At 42.9% G+C, this 25,371-nt stretch overlaps 1 protein-coding gene across 2 annotated transcripts in view; it reads left to right on the forward strand.

Annotated features, from left to right (window-relative positions):
• EBF2 (EBF transcription factor 2) overlaps positions 1 to 23,234 on the forward strand; it is a 269,896-nt gene extending 246,662 nt beyond the window's left edge. Inside the window, exons 15-17 of one of the 2 annotated variants that reach the window (XM_053366518.1) lie at positions 6,254 to 6,421; positions 11,012 to 11,075; positions 21,203 to 23,234. In XM_053366518.1, the coding sequence (XP_053222493.1) occupies positions 6,254 to 6,421; positions 11,012 to 11,043 (200 nt within the window). In that variant the 3' untranslated portion in view covers positions 11,044 to 11,075; positions 21,203 to 23,234. The remainder of the gene's footprint in view (positions 1 to 6,253; positions 6,422 to 11,011; positions 11,076 to 21,202) is intronic. The other variant, XM_053366517.1, reaches the window with a different exon arrangement.
• The last annotated feature ends 2,137 nt before the right edge of the window (positions 23,235 to 25,371 follow it).

Here is a 25,371-nt window from a genome sequence, read left to right on the forward strand (position 1 = left end):
AGAAACTGAAAGGTGATTCATCCATCCCTAGAAATGGACTTTGCAGCTTGATTTGGATAGATGCTCACACACAATGAATGTAAATTTGGAATATTAACCCCAATTTAGTTCTTTCCATTTTTCATTGCACCCATCCAGGGTATTGCATGTTGCAGCATTATAGTTCCTTGGTTTTTAAATGCAGACGCTTTCTCTGCTGTCACTTCAGAAATCCAATATGTGTAAGTACACCAGAGAGAGAAATACGTTCTCTTCTCCTCTGGTTTTATGAAACTTAACACGCACTCCTGGCCATTGCAAAGATTTGTACTTCTCCTTTACCAGCCACTCATATCTAGGAACTACTGTTCAGCAGCTGGTCTGTAGCCTTACTCCAGCAAAATGGTCTTCTCTTATGTTGATGGGTCCCAGTGGGCTTACCTGGTGGTGGCGACAGCATGAGAAGTTTGCAGAATCTTATTGATTTTCCACAATGCTCCTACATATTGTTGTTGTGTGGCATTGTGGAGCATTCAAATGACAGCTCTAACCAGGATGCTGGGACCAAAGAAGTTCTTGAGGGTTCCACATGCTGATGCTAGGCCCTGCAACCTACGCAGTGTTAACATAGGAAGTTGCCAGATCACTGGTCCATCCAGCTCAGCATTGTTTGTACTGGCTGGCAGTGGCTTCCCAGATTTTTGGACAGGTGCCATTCCAGGCCCACGTGGAAATGCCAAGGATTGAATCTGGGACCTTCTGAATGCAAGGCAGATGTTCTCTTATTGAGCTACAGCCCTCTCCAACACAAGTAGGGACACGCTTTTAACAACCCAATTCTTTTATCAAGTTGGAGGGTATACTGGTAGTGGGCAGTACAGTAGAGCACCAACAGTTATGCACCATGCCAGCCTCACCACTGCCTTGCCCCTCCCTCTCTATCCCCTGGTAAGCAGCAGGGACGGAACTGGAGGTCAACTGAGTACTGGCTCCACACTGTGCTGCCTGATTCTGCTGAATAAGCAGCTGGATGGTACAGTTTGGTTTTAGTCTATAGTCTATACTCTATACCATCAGCCACATCCGCTAGCACAAAAAGCTGAAGTAGCAGCCATCATGAGAGATGGGGGAGAAATTTGATTCAGTTCCCATTTAAAGGCAAGCCTACTTAATTTGTACTTCCCAGAACTAGACTGGACCAAAACATAGCCATCCTTCAAAATTTGCATTCTTCTGAACTTTGAAATGCAGTTTTCAAGCCAAGTAAAGTGCAAGAAAAATGCATGTATTGGGGTAAATTATGCATAAAAGTGCACATATTAGTGAAAGTGACATATAAAAATGCATTAAAACAGGGGAAGTTGCACTGCAAAAATGTGTGTGTTGGGCAAAATAAAATAAAATGCTGCTGAATTTTCATGAGGGCTTTTTAAAAACCATGCAAACGGATGTGGAAATGTGGAGAACTGAACTTGAGATTGGAAAAATGAGAAACAGAGAGAAACTGAAATTGAGAGATTCACACAGGCCTGGACATCACTCCTTTTAATAAGAAACTCAGGTGGTGAGTCCTGGCAGGATGAGACCAAACAAGCCACTAAATAACAAAAGGAAACTATCATTGTACTGCAGAGGTATAATAATAATAATAATAATAATAATAATAATAATAATAATAGAACTGAGGGAGGAACACCCCCCCCAAAAAAAACCTTCCACAGCCTAGTAAAGACTGAGGATGTTCATCAACCATGGAATGTTGTGTGTTATGGCGGCTGGCTGGAACCCTGAACAGGAGATGACTTATTAAAAAGCAAGTATTCATAATAGTTTGTTGCTGGTCCCTCTTGTTTGCTTTAATAACTATTCCATCTGCCCAGTTATGAGTGTCCGTAGTGGAGCTGGGATTAAAGGTGATTGTTCCAAGTCCTTGTCAAAGTCATTTCGATTAAGATAGCCATTCATTATATACCGACAATACTGGATTGTTTTTGAAAAATAAATCCAGACCATATTATAGGATGAGAACATATTGAGGTATTTTTAAAAATAAAATACTTTTAATAATAATCAGTTGCCTTTTTGAAAGAGTCACCCTTCAAGAAAGAAATTTGAAATGTCTATTGATTTTTGCACAGAGAGTTTAAAAATGGCCAAACAGATGTTTGGTAGATTTTTTTTCTGCTTTTTTGTAAAAAAGAAAACCCTTACAAACTCCACTTCCTGACTGAGTTATGTGTGCCAAGTTTTAGCTCCAGGGAAAAAGAGAGAAATTTTTACAGCTGAGTTATAAACCCCTGACAATAAGGGTTTACAATGAGATGCTGACAGACCCTTTAAAAAATTAAAAAAGGAAATGTTCAGGCTCTGAGAAGAAAATGTGCAGAGTAAAATCCAGCTGTGATTGTGTGGGCATGCTGTGGATTTGAGCAGCAAAATGAGTGTTTTTGCCAATTGGATCCCAAAATGGATTGCAAGGCTTAGTTCCGTCCAGTTTCAAGCATCTCTCTCCTAGTGCCTAAAGTTTGCTTCAATCATAATAATAATAATCACCATCTAAAATATTGGTCTTTAGCTTCTGTGTCCTTCAACATTTGACAGATGAAGATATGGACACCTTTGATATTGTTCTATACTTAAAATCCAATCATAAGGAAGAGTGGAATAAATTTAATGATTATTTAGTTAAATTTGCTAAGTTAAACTAACTGAAAACAGCTTGCAGATACTTAATGGGCTTAGGATTTTATTTATGTTAAGTGATGAATTAATATGTTTAATTCCATAAGGTGAAGATCTAAGGATGTTAATGTTTAAGTTAAATTTCATAAAAATTGGGATTTGGAAAACCGTTAAAAGGACATGCAATGAAATTGAACCAAGGAGAAGCGAGGAAGTCACTTAAAGTTAATAACTGTAATTTTCAATAAGGCTGTGTTTTTTGTTTGTTTTGTGTGTTTGTTTGTTTGTTTATAATATTGTGAAAACTAATAAAATTTTTGAGAAAAAATAAAAAAAATAAAATCCAATCATAAGAACATAAGAGGAGCCTAGTCCACCATCCTGTTCTCACCGTGGCCAATCAGATGCCTGTCACAAGCAGGACCTGAGTGCACTCTCACCTCCTGAGGTTCCTGGCAACTGGTAGTCAGAAGCGCACTGCCTTTGACTATGCAGGTACAACAATAGCCATCAGGCTTAGTAGCCAGTGGTAGCCTTATCCTCCATGAATTTCCCTAACCCTGTTTTAAAGCCATTCAATTTGGTGGCCATCACAACCTCCTGTGGGACCAAGTTCCATAGTTTATCTGTGCACTGCATGAAAAAAATTATGCTTTCTTTTGTCCATCTTGAGTCTTCAGTGAATTTCAATGTCACTGGATGTCCGTGAGTGTTATGAGAGAGGGAGAAATCATATGTCTGTGTCAGTTTATTTGAAAGATTGCCTTGCCCCAGATGTGCCCTCTGAAGCACTGGCCACTTTACAAGAGCCACATAACATTCATTCCAACCAGTCTTCTAGTGCGGCAACACCTAATCTCTGGAACTTCCTGCCTATTAATATTTGGCAGCTGCCTTCTCTGTATTGCTTTCAGTGCCTGCTAAAATAATGGAATAATAGAATTCTATAGTTGGAAGGGACCCCAAATTACCTTGTTCAATCCACACTTTACCACTTCCTCACAAGAATATCATGGGAGACTTTGTCAAAATCTTACTGAAATCAAGATACACTTAGTAAAGGTAAAGGACCCCAGGTCGGTTTAATTCAGTCAAAGGTGACTATGAGGTGCAGTGCTCATCTCGCTTTTCTGGCTGGGGGAGCCTGGTCATGTGGCCAGCATGACTAAAACACTTCTGAAGCAACGAAACACCGTGATGGAAGCCAGAGCAGTTTACCTTCCCGCCACAGCAATACCTATTTATCTACTTGCACTGATACACTTTCGAACTGCTAGGTTGGCAGGAGCTGGGACAGAGCAACGGGAGCTCACCCCATTATGCAGATCCCAACTGCCACCCTTGTGATCGGCAAGCCCTAGAGACTCAGTGGTTTAGACCACAGCACCACCCCATTAACTTTTCCAAGATACACTATGTCCACAGCATTCCCCTGACCCACCAAGCTTGTTACTCCATTGAGAGGGGGGGAGAGAAAAGAAATGATATCTGGCATGACTGGTTTTTGCGAAACCCATGCAGGGTCTTAGTAATCACCGCATCCTTTTGTAAGGGTTCACAGACCGACTGTTGAATTGTCTGCTCTAGGACCTTTTCTGGTATCGATATAACTAAATGGTAACTAAAAGTTTTTTAGTTTAGAGAAACCTACACAGACATAAAACTTTTTTATCCAGATTTGTTGAAAAACTGCTCCATAGTTTGCTACATTTCATGTCTACTTGTTTTTAAAGTTTGATTTTATCCATTTGTGTGGATAAAACAGCTTAGAGATTTTTATTGATTATTATGTGGTATATAAATCTTGTTAAACCAACACATCAATAAAATGCATTGCTCCAACAACAGCACTTCCAGAGATGTACTCTCACAAACATTTACAATCATACATAAAAAGAAAACTAGCTAATAGGTATAAAAAGAAAGGGAAGGAGAAATATATAATGCAGGAAAAGGAGTATATGATTGAATATTACCCTATTATGCTATATTATGTAATAGCTTCAGAAGGTCTTATTTATTTGTTTTATATCAAACAGTTTATTGAACCAGTCAACATATCTCATAATGGAATATACAGTACATCTATTAACACTTAAAAAATGAGATACAATATTAAATGACTCTTTTGACAGGTAGTGAAAAGCGGTTATGTTTATAAGGACATGGTAGTTTTTTGTTTTTCGTTTAAATCCATTGCTCTCAACAGGAATTTACTTACAATTTCTGCAATAATCTCATTTGTATCCAAGAAAAGAAAGCCATGTATCTTCCAGGCTACAAATAATGGCCACTGAATTAATCAAGTCTTTCAGGAGATCTTTGTAAAAGTTGCAAAACAAGGACAATGTGCCTTCCTGTTTCTGTTTCTTCTTAGATCTATTATTTGCTGTTGCTTAACATTACAAATAAAACCTGTCTTTTGAAAGACCTACTTGTAATGTAGCCATTGTTCGCTCTGTTACAATAGAATGGGGTCAAATAATGCCTTTTTCACACTAAGGGCCATGTTCCCTCCTGGACATCTTTCTGCTCCACCCCCTAATCTTCCTGTCTTGACTGGGAGGAGGGTTTCTGAGCCTGTTGGACTGAACATTCTTGGAAGATTCTTGCAAGGAACCTTGATAAAGAAGGGTGTGTGCAGGGACATCACAGGGGGAGCCAGCATACACCTCCCTGGTGCCTTACACTCTGGCCACACCTGTCCCATATACAGTGGAACCTCGGCTGTCGAATGCAATCCGTTTCGGAAGACCGTTCAACTTTCGAAACGTTCGACAACCGAGGCGCAATTGCCGGTCGGCAATTTCAGTGGAATTCAATTCTCCCGAGACGCGTTCGAAAACGTAAGCATTCACTTCCGGGTTTTCGACGTTCGGCTTCTGAATTGTTCAGCTTCCGAGATGCTCGAAAACTGAGGTTCCACTGTATTTAAAGCACTATTAAGGTGGTGTACATGTTTCTTCTTCTCCTCATTTTATCCCCCCAAAACCCTGTGAGATAGGTTAAGCTGAGAGACAGGGACTGGCCCAAAGTCACCCAGTGATCTTCATTGCCAAGTGGGAATTTGAACCCTGATCTCCCAGGCCCTATTCTGACACCTAACCACTACACCACACTGGGGCACTTTAACAGTCATGGTTTCTCCCAAAGAATCATGGGAACGGTGGTTTGTTAAGGGTGCTGAGAATTGTTAGGAGACCCCATTCCTATAGTTCCCAGAGCTCCCTGGCAGGAAGGATTGAATTGTCATTCTGGGAGGGCAGTAGGGGTCTCCTAAGAACTTTCATCACCCTTAACAAACTACACTTCCCAGGATTCTTCGGGGGAAGCCATGATGGTTACAGTGGTATAAGAAAGCCTTAAATGCAAGTTGTGGATGTGGCCTTTGTGTCAGAACCTTTCCAGGCTGAACACCTGAACTGGGCTTTGGGACCAAATAACTAAGTTCTCATCAGTCGCCCCTTAAAGATGCTCTTTGGATTGTAAATTGGTGTGAAGTGGGAGGGAAAGAGGGAGGGGGATTTTCCAGTCCCCAAAATTCCTATTTCTTCTAATGGAATTTCTGTTTCTCCCTTCCCCTTCTCTTCAGTGATGTCTTCAAGTCCAACAGTTGGTTCCTCAAGCACTTCCTCCATCCTCCCATTCTCCTCCTCTGTCTTTCCTGCTGTCAAACAAAAGAGTGCCTTTGCTCCCGTCATCCGACCCCAGGGGTCTCCTTCCCCGGCTTGCTCCACTGGCAATGGAAATGGGTTCAGAGGTACGTAAAACTCTATTTTCCACTCCCTGCCCCCTGGAGCCTCCATGCATGCAACGTGTTTTGTTTCAAAGGTAGATACAGAAACAGCAAAGCAGCTGAAAGCTTGGAGGATCTTGATGCATTAGCAATATCACTTAAACAACACAGATGGAGTCCAGAGACAACAGGAATCCTGATAATGCATCAACGGAGGGAAACTGAACAAAAACAATGTACGACCTGGAGAGAAAGGTTTTGACTTTTCTTTAGTCAGGCCTTGTTCATAGTGGAGGGATATACAACTAACACATATAAGGGGAAACTCCATCAGAACTGCACAGCCAATCAGAAGACAGCCAACCTCAGCAAAGATCATGACACTGTAACTGGTTGCTAAGCTACATCACCAGCAGCAGCCTCTTGGTTGGCTTGCTTTAACATTGAGAGAACACCTTAAGTTACACTCTGAATGATCTTTGCTGTTGCACTTACAACATGATGTACAAGTAATGTTTGTGAATATGGGCTGAATGTTAGCTGGGTGCCATCTAGTTCATGATATCGGTGGGCAGAAAAGTTTCAGGAATCTTAAAGTTAAAGCGAAGTGTAGTAGGTAGGGCTGTATTTTTGGAGTGAGCCTACTGGAGCCCACCTTCATCTAGGAGATGTGTTCCCAAACTGTGGCCCATGAGCTTAAATCAGCTGGTCTAGGGATGTCTGAGAACAAGTTACTTTTCAGAATGCACACTTCTCTGAATGTTGTGCTGTTGTCCCCGCATGCTAGCCAAAGGAGTATGGAGAAAAGTATGTTTGGAAAATATGTCCCCACCGAAAACTGACATCTGCAAATGGAGTAGTGAGTTTTTAGGATGGAAGATACACACACACAGAGATTTGTGAGTGTGTGTGTTGGGGGAAGCAACATTATTTTAAAGACTCTGGGGTAGAGTGAGGAGTCCCATCATTTATGGTGGCTGCAACAATGGGCATTTGGTCCCTGCTGTATTTTCAGTTTTTGATGGGAACTGTTGGAGCTCCTCTCAGAGGACAGTGACTGCCATCCCCATCCCTGTGAAGCAGTGTTTCATTCTGGGGATGGGAGGGTGGCTGCCGGCTGGTAACGACCAAGAAGAGCTGTATTGCCAGCACCTGCAGAGACTGTGTTATAAAAAGTTAAAGAAAGGATAATGAATTGTTGCCACCCATGGCAAGCCCTCCCACAGACAGTTCTTTCCACTCTCCCAGTTGCCTTGAGGTAGCTTTTATTTTATTTTTTAGTGTGGAGTGTGTTTGTGAATCTCCTTAATAACAAGCTAATAAGTTTCCACGTAAGACCTACTGGTCCACCCATATTGCTAGGCAATTTGCAAATGGAAAAGGGGGGAAATCATTCTGAAAGTGCCACTAGATTAAACCAGTGGTCAACCAGATATACCTGCTGCTGCTGCTGCTGCTGCTGTTGTTGTTATTCTTCACCCTTCACCCTAAGGTCCCAGAGTAGGTTATAACATTAAAACACAACATTATGATTCAATATTAAAAACAGTTTTACATTACAACTTAAAATTACAGAAGTAACGTAGGTCCAGAAAATATAGACCTTTTAAGTGGAAGGCAGTAGAAGACAGGAGTGCCTGGTGTGCTCTGGTACATGGAGTCACAAAGAGTCGGACACGACTAAACAACTAAACAACAACAAAGCGTCTAAAGCCAGGGCAAAGAGGTGCATCTTCAGCAATTGCTGGAAGCTATATAATGAAGGTGTCAGGTGCACTTGGGGACAGTCAATGAGAATGCTGTCTTCTGAGCCACCCCACCCCCTGAGCGTCTGAAGATGGAGGAACTACCAAGAGGGGTGTCTCTGCTGATCTTAGCACCTGAGAGGGTAGGAAGGGAAGGAGACTTAGATGCAATAAATCTGTCCCATCCCTCGTTTCCAGCAAATCCTGGCACTCTTGGGCAGCTGACTGGTCCTATCACCTGCCCTGGACACTCTACTCTTAGCAGTAGCAACCAGTTTAACTTCCCACACTGCCCCAAGAAAGCAAAGCAAAACAAAGGTTCACTTGGGGCTCATGCATACCTCCATTTGCCCCACAGCTTTCCTCCAGGAAAACCCATGGTTTAACATTAAATCGGGACAAGGGGCAATTATGTGGTGGGGCAAAGGCAAACCCACTTGGACCCGTGCCTGGAAAGTGTGGGACACATGGAAAAGTGTTTGGCTCTTGCTTCTAGGAATGGGACAAGTAGAAGTGTGGATAAGCCCTGAGAGACAAGTGGGCAGAGGGATCAGGCTAGAGGAGCAGGCCTGGCGGGGAAGGGTTGAGGCTCCTTTGAGGAGCTTCTGCTGTACATGCAAAGGTCCCAGGTGTGATCCCCAGCATCTCCAGGTGGAGCTGGGAATGTCAGCTGCCTGAAACCCTGCAGAGCTGCTGTGTAGACAATGCTGAGCTACAGGAGCACCATCGGGGGGGGGGAGGGACTGAGGACCCTTCAAAAAATTTCAAGGAGGAGGCCTGGCCCCCTCAATATTCCAGAGTGACATGTGCACGCTGTGCGTGAACACCTGCAATGTGCTGATGTATCGCACACACGATTGACATGAGCTTGTCATGCAGTGTGCACGCATGACGTGATCACATCATGTGGCACCAGCCCCCTCAATTGCAGGGGCAAGACCATGTGCCTGCTGAGCTAGATAGACCAAGTGTCTGAATCAGTATAAGACAACTTTCTATGATTATTGTTCTATGTGTTCCCTCTCTCTGGCGTTCCATTTCCCCTGAATTCCCATTTGTTTATTTTACTTATTTAGTATGTTTATATCCACCAGTCTTTTTTCCATCAATGGGATGTACAATCTCAATGGTTTCTTTTTGCAATGTGCACAACAACCTTGATGCAATAGTTCTTCCAAATAGTTCTTCTTTCACGTGCTGCTGCCAGCCAGCTTGGCCGACCACTGGTCTAACTCAGGAGGCAGAGGCTCTTGGAGCCATTTGTGGGATTCCCTGCTAGAGCATAGGCCTTGGTAAGCGTTTGACGACACCACCCTGGGATGCCAGCCATGGTGGCAGTTCAGCTCTTGCAGAGCTTCTCTATCTTCTCCTAAAGTTGCTTAGGAACCTCACCAAAGAAATCATCCCTCTGTGAACCTCAGTGAGACTGATCAATTTGTAAAGGGAGGTGAATGAGAACGGACAGTTCTAGCCATGTAAGTTATTTTTTACAGCCAAAGCCAAACACCCAAAGACATAGAATGGATGGGCTTGAATAAATTTCAGCTCTCCACAGAGCAAAATGATTTTATTATAGGGAAACTGAGTGGTTCCAGGGCCCTCCTGGCCTCAGCAGTGATCCCCTATCCTAAAAGAGCACAGACAGGGCTCCAAAGTATATGTGAAATCTCTTCTTGAACCACCAGGGGGTTGAATAAAAAGTATTTATTTTCCCAAAGTGAAAACACACAACACAATCTCTTTAAAGGTAACTTGTATAAATGCCCCATAAAATCTCCCTTCCTTGCTTTTTGTGAGTGAATATGCACTTCCATATATACATGTATAATAAATATCTTATACATACTTACACATATCTCTAGCTATCTAGTTCCATAGCTAGTTCAACACTGGAAGATGTTTTTGAAATTGTGTAGAGGACACAGTCACCACCACTGCCCCCAGTATCCTTGATCCACCCACCTTTGACCTCCTACATGGAGCAATAAGGTCTGCAGGGTTATTGTAAACACGTTCAGGCGAATGCGTTTAGAAGTCTCCCCACAGTCAGGTATCCCACTTCATCAGGGTTCCATTCTCCCCTTGTTTGTGGTTGCGCAGCACGTGGAACCCATCAGTCTGCCAAATTATCACATAGTCTAAAAATGTCCCCCACCCCATCCTAAACCAGATCCCCATTTTCATGTACAGAAAATGTCATGTGTGAAGTGTGACCATCTACCTGAGCAGGAAGTGGCCTAGGAGCATTAAAGGAGTTCTGCTGGATCAGAGCAAAGTCCTATCTAGTCCATCATCCTGTTATCACAGTGGCCAACCAGATGCCTATGGGAAGCCCGCAAGCAGGACCTGAGCATTGTCTGCACTTGTGATTCTCAGCAACTGTAAATAGTACATAGCCAGCAGTGTGAAGTAGCCATTGCCTTATCCCCCCAAAATTTGTGTAAATCCCTTTTTAATTCATCCAAGTTCGTGGCCATCACTGCATCTTATGGTAAAAAAATCCCATAGCTTAAATAAGTTCTCCCTTTTGTCTGTCCAGAATCTACCATCAGTTTCATTAGATTACCCTGGTTCCAATATTATGAGACAAGAAGAAAAGCTTCTCTCAGTCCATTTTCTCCCTGGCATACATAATTTTATATGCCTCTATTAGGTCTCTTCCTACCCCCCACCTTTCTGTCTAAACTAGAAAGCCCCAAAAGGGAGTTGCTCCATCCCTCAGATCACTTGCATTGCCCTTTACCATGTGCATCAACCAGAACAGTACACTATGTTCTACGTGTGGTATATTACAGCATTTTGATATTGGCAGTTTTATTCTGAATCCCTTTCCTAATGATCCCTAACATGGAATTTGCCTTTTTCACAGCTGCCGCACACTGGGTCGACATTTTCATCTAGCTATCCACCACAACTCCAAGAACTCTTTCCTGGTCAGTCACCACCAGTTCAGACCCCATTAATGTATATGTTTGTTAAGGGTGGGGTGGTTGCCCCAATGTGCATCACTTTACACTTGTTCAAACTGAACCTCATTTGCCCATTCCCCCATTTTGGAGAGCTCCTTTTGAAGCTCCTTGCAAACCCTTTATTTTCATTTTCAGCATACTTGGTAATCTCTCCCCTAACCCAAATCCATTATGAGCTGATTGTCCCTGACCTGACACTGTGTTTCTAAGGTGCAATGTAAGGTCAGGGAAATGATTGTACACTTTGGGAAATGAATGTAGTCCTCTTGTTTGCCCACCAGCTTAGATGAGCTCATAAGCCAAGTTGTAGGTGTCCACGGTTATTTGCTGGCCTGGATGGGAATCCAGTATATTTGTGAGCACCAGGACTGCATTCATTTCCCAAAGCGTACAGTCATTTCCCTGACCTTACATTGCACCTTAGAAACACAGTGTCAGGTCAGGGACAATCAGCTTCATGGAGCTAAGAAGTGGGTGAGGATTCTGCTTTTCTTCCAGCTCAGACCTGGAATGGTGTGCAGAAGTTTGATTTGTCTCCTTGCTTTTTGAGTTCTATAAATAACCAATCAGTGCAAAGCCAAAATAAACCAGAACCTTGGGGATGAGGAGAGGGCAGAGATCCTTCTATCCCGAAGCTCCAATGCTGAGGTGCATCATGCTCACCAGAGGGAGCTGAGCACTCTACCAGGGCAAGCCTGTTAAATGAAATGGTGGAGTCCTGGGAACCAAACAAGCACATGGATGATTATCCTATTAATGGCCATGAAAGCTATATAAAGCCTCCATGTTCAGAGGCAATGTAAGAAAGGGCTCAGTGGTAGAGCGTGTGCTTTGCCTGCATCTGGTTGGTCATTGTGGTAAGTAAGATGCTGGACTGGATGGGCCAAAAAGGTTTTTCTTTTCTTATCCCCATATGCTCTCTATTTCACTGATGTGCCCTTACCACCTATTTCTGATAAAGAACATGTTGTTTGAAAGCTCGCAATGTTTCAAGCAACTGGTTGTTATTCTAAGTTGCTCTATGGTTCTCATTAAGGTTACACAAGGGAGGAAACCCACATGATTCTTGGCTTCCACAATGGTGTTAGGAATGACACACGGATACCCTCAGATAACCCGCCTTGTGCCATGTGTTCCTGCTTTCCGCTCCTTGTGTGCCATCTGCTAGACATTCCTCTTATGTAGCCAGACATGGTAGGCAGGGGGAAAGCAGCAGGCCTGACAACACCCCCATTTCTTGGCTGCTCCCCCAAATTGATAGCAGGTGTCCTGATCAGGAAAAGCCCGGCATTTATATTGTGTCGGACGTCAAGGCTGCTTAAAAACAGCGTGGCAGAGATGTAATGTGACGTGACGCAACGTGAAGTGATGAGTACCCTGGTGTCTAATCATCTCATCACAGATGCAAGGCAGCAAATTGGAAACTGCTGGAGCAGTACAAAGGAACTGTTGGCCACCTATGCCTTTGCCTAGATCGGAATATCTGAATGGAGAGATTATTCTCTCTGTCTCTAATGTTTGGGTGTGCATGTCATTGGTTATGTAGCCAAAATGGCATCAGGGAGGGATCAGCAGGCTTGCAGGGGAACCCTAAGGTTTACACAAGTACACAACAGTCTTTCGTGGGGAGACTTCTCAGAGCGGGGAAAACAACCAAAATAGCCCAGTGAGGACTGAGCATGCTCACTTGCCACAGAATGCTAACTGGCTTGTGTGTGTGTGTGGAAAGGAATGGAAAAGTAGCTAGGAGAAGGGAGAAAACGGAGAGTCATGGATAAAGGTATGGATTAATGACTGGAACATGAATACTCCGCACTGCAACGTTTTGTTGCAGGCCCCATTTCTGTATGCTAAGAGCCACGCTGCAAAGCATTATCTACATATGCAGAGGAATGAGGCAGAAATTAAATCATGACACTGTAGAATGAACTGCACCTCTTTAGGCTACAGGCTCTGAGAAGGTAGCGCGAGGGCTTCTGCAGCATCCCAGAGCCCTCACACCTCTTTTCCACTGCCTGGAAAGTGAGGCGCCTCACTTCTTGCTTTGGAAAGGAGGCCCGAGGGCTCTGGGAAATTCCAATGGCCCTCCTGCAACTTTCTAGAGCCCGTAAGCAAGAAAAACCTATTGGGTACACAGGTGTGTAGGGAATCATAGAATTGTAGAGTTTGAAGGGCACCAGAGGGTCATCTAGTCCAACCCCCTGTAATGCAGGAATCTCAGCTAAAGCATCCATGATACATGGCCATCCAACCTCTGCTTTAAAACCTCCTATGAAGGAGAGTTCTCCATCTCCCAAGGGAGAATGTCCCACTGTCTAACAGTAAGATACTGTCAGAAAGTTTTTCCTGGTGTTTAATTGGAATCCTTAGTAACTTGAATCCATTGACAGAAAGGTAGCCGTGTTGGTCTGCCATAGTCAAAACAAAAAATTTTTTTCCTTCCAGTAGCACCTTAAAGACCAACTAAGTTAGTTCTTGGTATGAGCTTTCGTGTGCATGCACACTTCTTCAGATACACTTGAAACAGAAGTTGCCAGATCCCTCTATATAGTGAGAAGGTGGGGAGGGGTATTACTCAGAAGGGTGGTGGGAATGGGTGATTGGCAGATAGCTGTGATGAGCCTGTTGACGACTCTTAACGACTGCAATAGGTCTTACAGGAAAAAGCAAGCGGTGAGAAGGTGAAAAATGGCTTTGTCATGTATAATGAGATAAGAATCCAATGTCTTTGTTCAGACCAGGTCTCTCCATGGTTTTAAGTTTGGTAATGAGTTGCAATTCAGCAGCTTCTCTTTCCAGTCTATTTCTGAAATTCCTTTGTAGTAAAACAGCTACTTTGAGATCTTGTATAGAATGTCCTGGGAGATTGAAGTGTTCTCCTACTGGTTTCTCTGTCTTGTGATTCTTGATGTCCGATTTATGTCCGTTTATTCTTTGGCGTAAGGTTTGGCCTGTTTGTCCAATATAGAGAGCTGAAGGACACTGTTGGCATTTGATGGCATATACAATGTTAGACGATGAGCAATTAAATAGTCCCGAGATGGTATGTGTGATGTTGTTGGGGCCAGTAATGGTGTTGTCCGGGTGTATGTGGCAGCAAAGTTGGCATCTGGGTTTATTGCAGGCTCTGGTGCCAGTGTCTGTGTTACGTCTGGTTGTAGTATTATTGTGGGTTAGGAGTTGTTTAAGATTGGGTGGCTGTCTGTAGGCAATGAAAGGTCTTCCTCCCAGAGCTTGAGAAAGAGAACTATCATTGTCCAGGAGAGGTTGTAGATCTCTGATGATGCGTTGTACTGTTTTAACTTGGGAGCTGTATGTGATGACTAGAGGTGTTCTGTTATTTTCTTTTTTGGGTCTGTCTTGCAGCAAGTTCTCTCTAGGTATCTGTCTGGCTCTGTTGATCTGTTGTCTAACTTCATCTGCTGGGTATTTTAGTTCTAAAAAGGTTTGCTGTAGATCTCTTAGGTGAGAGTCTCTGTTTGTAGAATTGGAACAGCCGCATCATCAGAGATCTACAACCTCTCAACATATTAGTGGCAATTCCTTGCAAAAAAATAAAATAAAAATGGTTTACATCTTAGGCAAGGATGCAGATATTGGGGAAAATGTGCATGGAGTTGGATATTGATTTATGTGCAAACTTTTTTAAAGAAAAAATTACAAATTGATGGGAAAATGGAGTGAACTGAAGTTAAGCCTGGGGAAATGAGAAACCGAGAGAAACAGAAACGAGCAGATTTGTCCATCCCTAGTGGGAGATAACTGATTTTACTGCCTTGCTGCCACCACTGCCTAGTAACCAAAAGAGAAAAGGGCACTTGGCGGTGGCAGCAGAAGCAGGGAAATCACATTTGGAGAGTTCATGCTCCACACCTCCAAATAAAATTATTTTGGACCCGAGTTCCTCTGCCCTGTAGAATACCCAGCAGGAGGTGAAAACTGATGAAAAGCCTTGAGGCACAATCTGGAGAAGCCTTTTGTCAGTTTCACCTCTGCAGTAAGTCCAGGGGAGCTGAAACTGTCAAGAAGCTTTTTTCTCCTGACTTTGCCTTGAGACTTGATTCCTTGTGAAATTGGTGGAGTCTCAAGGTATAGTCTGGAGAACTCCCATGTCAGGCTCTATTCAGTTTCAGTTTTCTTGTTTAAGAGTCTTCCTCCCTCCCTCCCTCTCACACACACACAGTTCAGGCTTGTGGGATCTACTTTATTTTTTATTAGAACCTCAAGCATAGCCAAGCAGCCAACCAGGTGCAAAAATAATGGCTCAGAGAGATGGACATAGAATTAAGGAGCCTGTGTCTGAGTACACGCTCAGTGCAGCAATTTGGTTTTGGTAACAGAGCTAAATTCACAGTCATATTATAGAATAGTCCATTCCTGATTTTCCCTACACTTTTTTGTGGGGCTAGAGCACTCTCGTTTTGAAAGAGGGGAGTATTTTAGGTTGCAATCCTATGTGCAGTGGGAATTGAGTTGCAATGAAGACAGGGCTTATTTCTGAGTCAGCATGCATAAGGTCACATCCTCGGCTATTGCTGTTGTTGAATGATTAGGAGTAACACGCTAGAGCTGTGTTGAAACAGTGCCATGAAGTTCACCCCCCTATTCGCAGGCAGATAAATTTAGGAGGCAAACCTCACATACGGTAATTTATCCAGGAGGAAGAGAAATTCTCAAACAGTTTATCAAGGATTGGACTTCTCATGAGCAGTGAAAGTAGCACAACTTTTTTTTATATAAGGGTTGATGCTGTTGTTGTTGTCTGGGCACAGTTTTGCATCCTCCGCAGTGCTCCTGACAAAGCATCATTCTGGGCATTGTGGGGTAGAAAATGAGATCTAAAACAAATGAATGAAATAAAACAAAGCCCAATTGCACCTCACTTTCTCTGTGCTATATACCTGGCTGATTTAGACAGTAGGTGTTTAAATAACATTATAGCTAATAATGTTATTTTTAGCATTTTTAGACTGCTTATGATAGTATAGTATAGCTATGCATTTGAAACTATAGCTTCCAGTGATCTCAAACAAAAGGGGAGGCCTTCACAAGGAGGAAACAAACATTCAAGACGTGATGGTGTTAGTAATGAGAGAAATTTGAGAGCCTCTAGACCTTGGGCAGCACATGTCCAAGCAATTGTGTATCTTGTTACAAACCTGAGGCTGCTTTTTCCAACAAGTTACTGAAATAACCCTCAGAGGCCATCGCAGAAGAAGCTAATGGGGGAGAGGAATAGTTACATGCCACAGCATTTTCCTCCTTAAATAACGATGCCTGATTTTTTTCTGAGGTTCTCAGCCCAGATCTCGCCTCTTATCATTACTGAGATTATGAGTTCAGCTCTTGTGAAATGTGATTGATTACAGCAGTGGTTTGCTATATGTGTGTGTGATCCTAAATGTTTGAAATGTTGTGTGAAGTTGACAAGCCTTAACAAATTTTGTGAATGTCTGGAAACCCACATATGCAGCAGTGAATGCAGAAAGTTATCTAAATTTGACTGTTCACCATTCATTAGTGTATGTCAGAGAAGGTGGGAAATATTAGTTTGGAGGCTTTCACAAATTCACCTGTGATTGTCAACATTCACATGTGCACATTCACATTCACCATGCACAGGCATTCCCTGTAACACAGAAGCGAGAATGCATGTTTCCCAAAGCCAGAATAAACAAGGGAGGAAAAAGCACCTTCCTTCAAGAGGTTATCAGGAAAATCTGTATAACATATGCTCTCAAGCGTCAAACTGCTTTTGATGGGTTGAATAGAATATCTGTGCATGTAGGTATTTGAACCTATAGTTTTCACTGAACTCAAAGCAAGGATGAGAAAGGAATCTGCAGAACACAGGTACCCAAGTGGGCTCCCTTGATTTGACCTGGTTGGATCATGACCAGGATTGGATTATATTATGAGTCCACTTCAGAATCCTCAGTCCTGTGGATCCCTTTATGAGGAGCCCAAGAGTTCCTTACCTTTTGCCCAGCTCTTTCCAGGCACAGTCCATGCTTTAGAGCTCCGTGTTTTGCCCTGGCACTTTCCCCACAAAAACCTGCTCTTTAAATCTCAATTGGAGCAAAAGTCAATCCACAGAAACTCTGAATTGGTGTTTGCTCCAATTTTGAGCGCTAGAAAGTGGGTTTTCGTGAGGAAAGCACCAGGGCAGAACAAACCAACAAACATGTGCTAGGACTTAGAGCATTTAGGCGTGGAACTGTGTCTGAAAAGAGCAGGGCAAAGGGTAAGAGTAGGAGGGGGCAATAGGTTTTCCCCGTTTCCATTTTTGAAAGCTCCAAAACAGGTCATCCAGACACAAGCTGGCGTGGGTAGCATGCAGGGCTCCTTGTCATCACACACTTGGAATACAATAGAGCAAGCCCCCCTGGGAATGATGGGACTTCACAACGTTCTGTCACTCTCAGAGGGAATTGTACAGGGGGTGGGAACACAAGGCTGCCCCATGTAATAAACTTGCTCTATTGTATTCAAATCATGTATGGCAGCAAGGATCCCTGTTTGGGAGCTTTATTTGAAGGCAAGAAAAATGCCTATTATCCAGACAGTGGCAACACTTCATATAACTTCACATTCCTGTGCAGATTTTAAAAGGGTTTCCCTTTAAACCCCACACAGAAATGGAATGGACTTGGTCCTGGCTCATGTAAAACTGGGATGGACCAGATCTAATGGGTCCTTCCATCCCTTGCAAGGCCATCCCATAGTGATTACATGCAGATACCCAGAATTTGCTTTAAATTGTGGGTGAACCTTTCAGTTGTCTCTATGCATCATTCTCAGGCAGTACATGAGTGCTGACGCATACAGGCCAAGTCCACCCACCTGCCCATTCCACTTGGCTCACTTTTTGCCCTGCATTCCATGGTTTTGAGCTTCCTGCAATGCCCTTCAGTGGTCATAGCTCAGCAGAAGAGCATCTTGGCATTTCCAAGGTAGGAGAATGTCCCCTGCCTGAAAACCTGGAGAGCCTCTGCCAGCCAAGGCTCATCCAGACTGGCCCTTCTCCCTCCACTTTCCTCAGAGGAAGCTTGATCTTTACTGCTGAATTGGAGCAAATGTCAATTGGGTTTTTTCCTGGATTGCTCCAAAGTATCACTAAAGAGTGGGGAGATTGGGGGGAAGTGGTGGCACAAGGGCAAGATCACTCAGACCTGTGCCTTGAAAGCTTTCTAGTGCAAGTCTTGATGAGCCCTCAGTGTAAATAATACTGAGCTACATGGGTCAGTGGCTCAACTTGATATAAGTCAGCTTTCTATGTAGCGAGGTTCCTATTGAATTTTTGGAAATCTAAATGGTAGGCATCTTACAAACTCCTCCAGTGGAATGCAGCATGGTTGCTTCCTTGCACCACAGCCACTGAATCCAATACAAGTGCAGGGGTGTCAGAATGGGGGGAGGCAGCAGGTGTCAGGGGCCTGGCAGATGCTTCTTTGCTAGAGGTCCCCTTGAACCTCAAGTCACCCATAATCTGTCCTGCTATACGGTATATGTTCCTGTCCTCTGTCCAAAGCAACCTGCTTAATGTCACTGCATGGGAAAGATGGCCCTGCTTGCATTTTATTTGTTTTTTCTTTGCAAGTAGGAAAGGAACAAAAGTTCCTTATGTTTATTACTATTATTAATAACACATACCTAAGGTGTGCATGTCACCCTAGCATCTGGGTGATTTTTGACAAGCTTAATCATGCGCCTCATCTGATCACGGCAGTCTTTTGAGGTTAATACAATGCAGCATGTCTCTAATTCTTCCTTTCCATTTCTCTCCAATAAAGAGAGAGAGAGAGAGAGAGCACAATCCCTGCGGAATAATCACAATGGTTCCTATATTCCCCCCTCATCATGGTATGTCCTGCCATGAACCACCTTTATTGAAAAGTTACATCGATTCAATATATAGTAATACAGGCAAAAATAATTACAGCTTTGCGAGCAGTGTAAGACCTTAATCCGAAGCTCACAAACATTCAATAAAAAGTAGTGCAGACTGGGAAATAGGCTTTTGACAGCACAGCCCCAAAGGGGAGGAAGGGGAGAAGCATTGAGCAGCTTCCAAGAACAAAAGGTAGGCTACAAGCTGCCATTAAGTCATCTCACAGAAATAGGTCAAATAGAGGATTGGACATTTTAGAAAGCAATTAATACCCTTGGATTTTATCACTGAAAGCAGCAATAAAACCAGAGGAAGCTTATGCCACATCATATCAACAATGGGGAAAGCATTCACTTGGCCCCACAGTAGTTGCTGCCTTTCTTGGCAACCCCCCCCCCCGCCCCCCAAGTTGTCTCCTCACTGAAAGAGTTTGCTGTTAGGGGGACGCTGTGGGTTAAACCACAGAGCTTAGGACTTGCCGATCAGAAGGTCAGCTGTTCGAATCCCCGCGATGGGGTGAGCTCCTGTTGCTCGGTCCCTGCTCCTGCCAACCTAGCAGTTTGAAAGCACGTCAAAGTGCAAGTAGATAAATAGGTACCACTCCGGCGGGAAGGTAAACGGCGTTTCCGTGCACTGCTCTGGTTCTCCAGAAGCGGCTTAGTCATGCTGGACCCGGAAGCTATACTCCGGCTCCCTCGGCCAATAAAGCGAGATGAGCGCCACAACCCCAGAGTCGGCCATGACTGGACCTAATGGTCAGGGGTCTCTTTACCTTTAACCAAGAAAGGGTAAGATTATGGTTGAAAAGAGATGGAAGCTGGCCCATTGGAGCAAACGGGGCACTGCCTCTCCAGCCCCAGTCTGCCCCCAGCCAGGCTCCACTTGCCTTGCTTCTTACTTACAACCAGTCTGGAGGCTGGCATGGTCTGTTGGTTTCTTCTTCCTTATTCTCAAGTGTTGCCCGCATAGAGCTCAGCAGAGAAGGGGCTGGGGACAAAACTAGAATTAGTTGGTTTTGCCTGTCATTGACTTTGGCCCCAATTCCTGTTGGTCTCCCTGTTGCCTACCCTATCAACACCAATGGGCACTAATCATGGCTGGATGGCAGCTGAGGCCACCCTACCCCATCCCACCCCAGAGAATTAAAGGTGATACGATACAGCTATTATTGCGCACATTTGTACACTTTCAGTTTTTTGTTTTTAATTTTGGCTCTCATCTCTAAGCAAATCTACAAAGTGTTCCAAAAACTTCAATGTCTACAAAAGTATTTGTTTGACCAGGTCAGATAGTAGAAATCCATGTGCAGAATTGTGACTGCCACATTCAGCATTCTGAAAAACAATTGTTTCTAGTCTAGGACAAGTTGGTACAGTGGTACCTCAGGTTACAAACTTAATTCGTTCCAGAGGTCCGTTCTTAACCTGAAACCGTTCTTAACCTGAGGTACCACTTTAGCTAATGGGGTCTCCTGCTGCCACCAGCACACGATTTCTGTTCTCATCCTGGGGCAAAGTCCTTAACCCGAGGTACTACTTCTGGGTTAGCGGAGTCTGTAACCCGAAGTGTTTGTAACCCGAGGTGTTTGTAACCTGAGGTACCACTGTACTCCACTTGCCTTTTTCTCATCATCTGTTCACTCATTCGCAGAGAATTCAGATGGTATTATTGCATCGCAGGGATGCCTCCCCACAACCCCTTGTGGTTGTGGTGTGGTTTTTTGTTGTTACTTTTTTGCAAAATTAAATAAATAAAAATAATCCTCATAACTTTACTAGAAGTTAGGGTTACTAGAAGGAGGATCTGTGGAAAGGCAACCTTGGAGTGCAATGATTTGTCAAGGATACCACCGCAATTCTCTGTAAAAGTGAGTTAACAAATTATCATAGAATTGTAGAGTTGGAAACATCTGTCCAGTTTGGAAGGGTATTTTATTGCCTATTTTATTGCTTCTTACTGACTATGGATAGAGGAAATAGGGATGAATATTTATTTATTTTAGCAGTACACACAAACATATGGAGTGTCCAGCCTGGAAGTGACTAGGGATAGATCCAGCTTCATTTCTATATATTTCTATTTTAACGAACATTGGAAATGCCGATGTTAAGGAATAACTAATAATTGAACCATCTTTGTCTGCTATATTTCTATTTTGACAAGCAGCCGAAATGTTAATGTTGTCCCTTTTCATTTTCAGCTATGACAGGTCTTGTCGTTCCTCCAATGTGAAAGAAGAGGAGGAGTTGCTGGAGTCCCCGCCGACATTTCCCCCCCTTTTTTTTACAGCACAAAACTACTTATTGTTATGGAGCACTAAAAAGGGGGGGGAGCACTACAAGCTCTATTGCTGGGGGAAGCCATGTGCAGAACGCAAAGGCACTTTTTAAACAAAATAATAATGAATCAGACACACCAGGAGACTGCTCTCATCTGTTCCAGGTTTCATATACGCTTACATCAACCCACCCCCCCTCTCACAAGAACATTAAAATGAGGAATTGGCCATGATCCAAATGCACACTGTTTATGGGATTGAGTCCGGAGTACAAGAATTCTTTTTCTTATGGACACAAAGCCTTCCTAATGTTTGTAAAATATTAAAATGAGGAACAAATTGGCCAACCATTCAAGCTTGATATTTTGGATACTCTTTTGTTTTACTTTGTAGGAAAATAAAAATAAAAATGTTGAAGTTTCTATTTTCTATGGAGCCTTTCAGATACCAATTTAGTTTGTGCAGAAAATAATAATGATCACAAAACAGGGTACCAGCATGGAAGACTTTCCTATGAAACTGATATGAATGGTGGAATGTGGACGTATGTGTGTATTTGCTTATAGTTTAATCTCTTTTAAAATGGAAAATGTAAGATGTTTTACAATTATTTAAATAAATAAACTTGTAAGTTATTGTATGTAGAGGTAGAAATTGAAGACTTTGGTGGGGAGGGGAACTTTTTCTGTCTCCTGTTGTACGATGAACAAAAATAATGCAAAAAAAAAGCAAGCAGCTACAAGCATGCATCTTTATAGTACAATCTGTCTTCACCTTCTCTCCTGCTTCTGATGGAACCAATGTACAAGAATTCCTTAAATTCTTCATGAAGGACTCATCCACAAGCTTTTATACGCATAATGGTATATATACATATATATAAATATAGGACAGTAGTTAATGTATGAATATTATACACCTTTTTCACCTTTTGATTCAATTAAGGTTTCAGGTACTGACGTAAGCTGTCTAGTTTCATACATCCTAACCAGTAACTATGTGGCATGTATGGGCTTTTTATCAGGTTTTGTGCAGAACTGTCAGGCTTCAATTTGAGCAAGAGGGAACAGAAAAAGGTTTCTCCCATTGGTTGCTTTTTGTGTAGCAAAGGCAAAATTCTGTGTGTGTTTCGGAGAATGTTGAAACTCATCTATGAGGGATTTTGCCCAAATTCTATCTTGGATGCCAGTCGATAGTCACCAACATTCCTAAGTTTGGGGAAATTTGTGAAATTTGTCCAGAATTGTCAATGTTCATATCTGAATGCTGACACATTTCAATCAAATTTCAGTTATTTGATGTAACATGTACATTATAAGAAACCTGTAGATTTTTTATGTAATGCAGGAGTGACAATGCAGCAAAAAATCAGGAATTTGGATTCGAATATACATTTGGCTCCCTGGCAGGCCACTGATTTGCATGGGTTTGTACAACACTCTCCTTCCTTCCTTCCTTCCTTCCTTCCTTCCTTCTTCTTTTTTTAAAGAAAAAGAAAAAGTGGCTAGAGGGACAGGTTCTGCACATGCAAACAATGGGGCCCTCCATTGAAATGAATGGGGAAGCATGGCTGCACAAGAGATTCATATGTGCTTTAAATGTAAACGGATCCATGATTCAGGGCAACCATCTCTGGAAATTCATGAGGACTGCCGTGAATAAGCTGATCCATACCTCTCCTATTCATGTGCTGATTGCTGGTAAGAGCTGTTCTAATGAATTGGTAGAGTCCCTAAGACTTTCTAAACCCCCTTCTGCTTCTGTCATTGTAATCATCTCCACTGGAGTCCCATATGTCGATAATATGCCTATAAAATCTATTGATCACTTATTGGCTTTTTACAATATACTATTTATATATGTACCTGTATTTTAAGGTGAAACCCAAACTTCTGTGCACCCAATGAGGGTAACTGTGTTTTTCAGGGGAATAAAAGCATTAGTGTTTTCCCATGATGATTGTTTGTGGAAGTTCATGACAAAAAGTATATAGGAAATTTTACTTAATTCCCATTTTCTTCCTTAGGGCAACTGCACTCTTCCCCCCCCCCCTCTCTCTCTCTCTTTTATACACCTGCAACTCTCGGTTATGTTAAACAAATGAAACTACTCTCATGGATGAGTAATCACAGTGCATTCACTTTTATTATGCTGAACACGCCCAGCAAGATAACGGTATCATTTATTACATCTAACTAAATAATAATAGCCACAAAACAGCAAGATAGTCAATGATGATCTTCATATCCACATTAATTTGCTTAATGCAAAGAACCAGTTCAACAGTAATGGACCATGAGGTACATTGGAATCAAGAGTTGCCCTCCAGACATAATTGCAATTCACCTGGACAGGACTGGAGTTGACATGGACAGGCAAGATATGGGCTGAGTGGAGGCACGACTTCCCAGCATAAGCACACAGCATGACTTTCACGCATGTAGGAACATTACATGTTACAATCTACACGCTGATTACCCCATGAAATTTCTAACACGTGAAGAGGCTTTTAGGATCTGAGGAAGCAAAATGTCTTGGCTTGGCCTCCTCCACCCCTGCTTTTGAGGGGGAAGGTTGCAGACAAGGTCATAGTGAACTAACTTCTACTCAGAGTAGAACCATTGAAATGAATGGACCTAATCTCAAAGGGTGTAGAACAAGCATTCAATGCATTCCACAGGAATCTGATTTTGAGATCTATATATCATGAAAATCCTGTCTATAGAGAGGACTAAGAAAGTAGCTTACAGAGGCACTACACTGATAACAGATACTCCCCCCCCCAAAAAAATAACCTCATTTGGAAGAATCCGTGGAGCCCCCACATGGATGCAGAAACATCAGGCATCGAGGAAGACAGGTGAAGTGAGTGGCAAAAAATAAAAAATCTCAGCATCACCTCTGTATCATCAACTCTTTTATTGGAAAGTAGTAGCCATGGGGGTGGCACTGTGGTCTAAACCACTAAGCCTAGGGCTTGCCGATCAGAAGGTCGGCGGTTCGAATCCCTGCAGCGGAGTGAGTTCCCATTGGTCAGCCCCTGCTCCTGCCAACCTAGCAGTTCGAAAGCACGTCAAAGTGCAAGTAGATAAATAGGTACCACTCTGGCAGGAAGGTAAACGGCATTTCCGTGCATTGCTCTGGTTTGCCAGAAGCAGCTTAGTCATGCTGGCCCAGAAGCTGTACGCTGGCTCCCTCAGCCAGTAAAGCGAGATGAGCGCCGCAACCCCAGAGTCGTCTCCAACTGCACCTGGTCAGGGGTCCCTTTACCTTTACCTAGCCATCTGTGGAACAACTCCAACTTCATATCTCTACTGACGCCATCCAGGCTGCCTTGTGTCCATGCATCAGCTATTCATTTTTATTATTTATTTATGTCAACAATTTATGTTTAATTATAGTCATCTCTAAGCAGTGTATGGAAGACTCCATACTAAAAAGAATTAAACTGTTTAAATAAGAATTTAGTTAAAATGTATGCTGGGAACTGAAGAAGACTTCAGTGAGCTCCTGAAGTTCAACAGGGAAGGGTCCTGTCTGACAACAATGGGAAGGGAATGTCCCATAATTGGGCCCGCAATCCTGAATGCCCAGCTCCTAGTGGATCTGAGCCATGGAAGACCACTGACAGTGATGCCCACAATCCAGCAGCGGTTGCAATCAGGTGGTTCCTGTGGTATTCCAGACCTGACGTATTAAGGGCCTTGTAAATTAACAACAACAACAACAACAAAACCCCTTTGGAACTTGTCGAGTAGCATATGGACAGCCAGTGCAAGCTTTTGAGCACAGGAGTTACATGCTGGTGAAAGTGTTGTTTGAGTCTAACGAAAAATAATTTTAAAAATGTGTCTAGTGAGACTCACTCAACACAGTGGTTTTCTAACCCTGCCATTGGGGAAACTCAACAGTTCCTTGGAAGCCTAGAAGGACTTATGCAGTGAGAAGGTCAGTAATGGCAGAGAATGTGAAAGGCAATTTCCCCACCACTAACCATGTTTCGTCACAGAAAGCAGCCTCCTAAGGAGTATTGCTTCGTGTTCTAGTTGCAATGTTCAAATTCTACACTGTGGTTAATCTTAATGGTGGCT

The sequence above is a fragment of the Podarcis raffonei genome, chromosome 15 (genome assembly GCF_027172205.1).
Source record: "Podarcis raffonei isolate rPodRaf1 chromosome 15, rPodRaf1.pri, whole genome shotgun sequence".
In the NCBI taxonomy this organism is placed as follows: domain Eukaryota; kingdom Metazoa; phylum Chordata; class Lepidosauria; order Squamata; family Lacertidae; genus Podarcis; species Podarcis raffonei.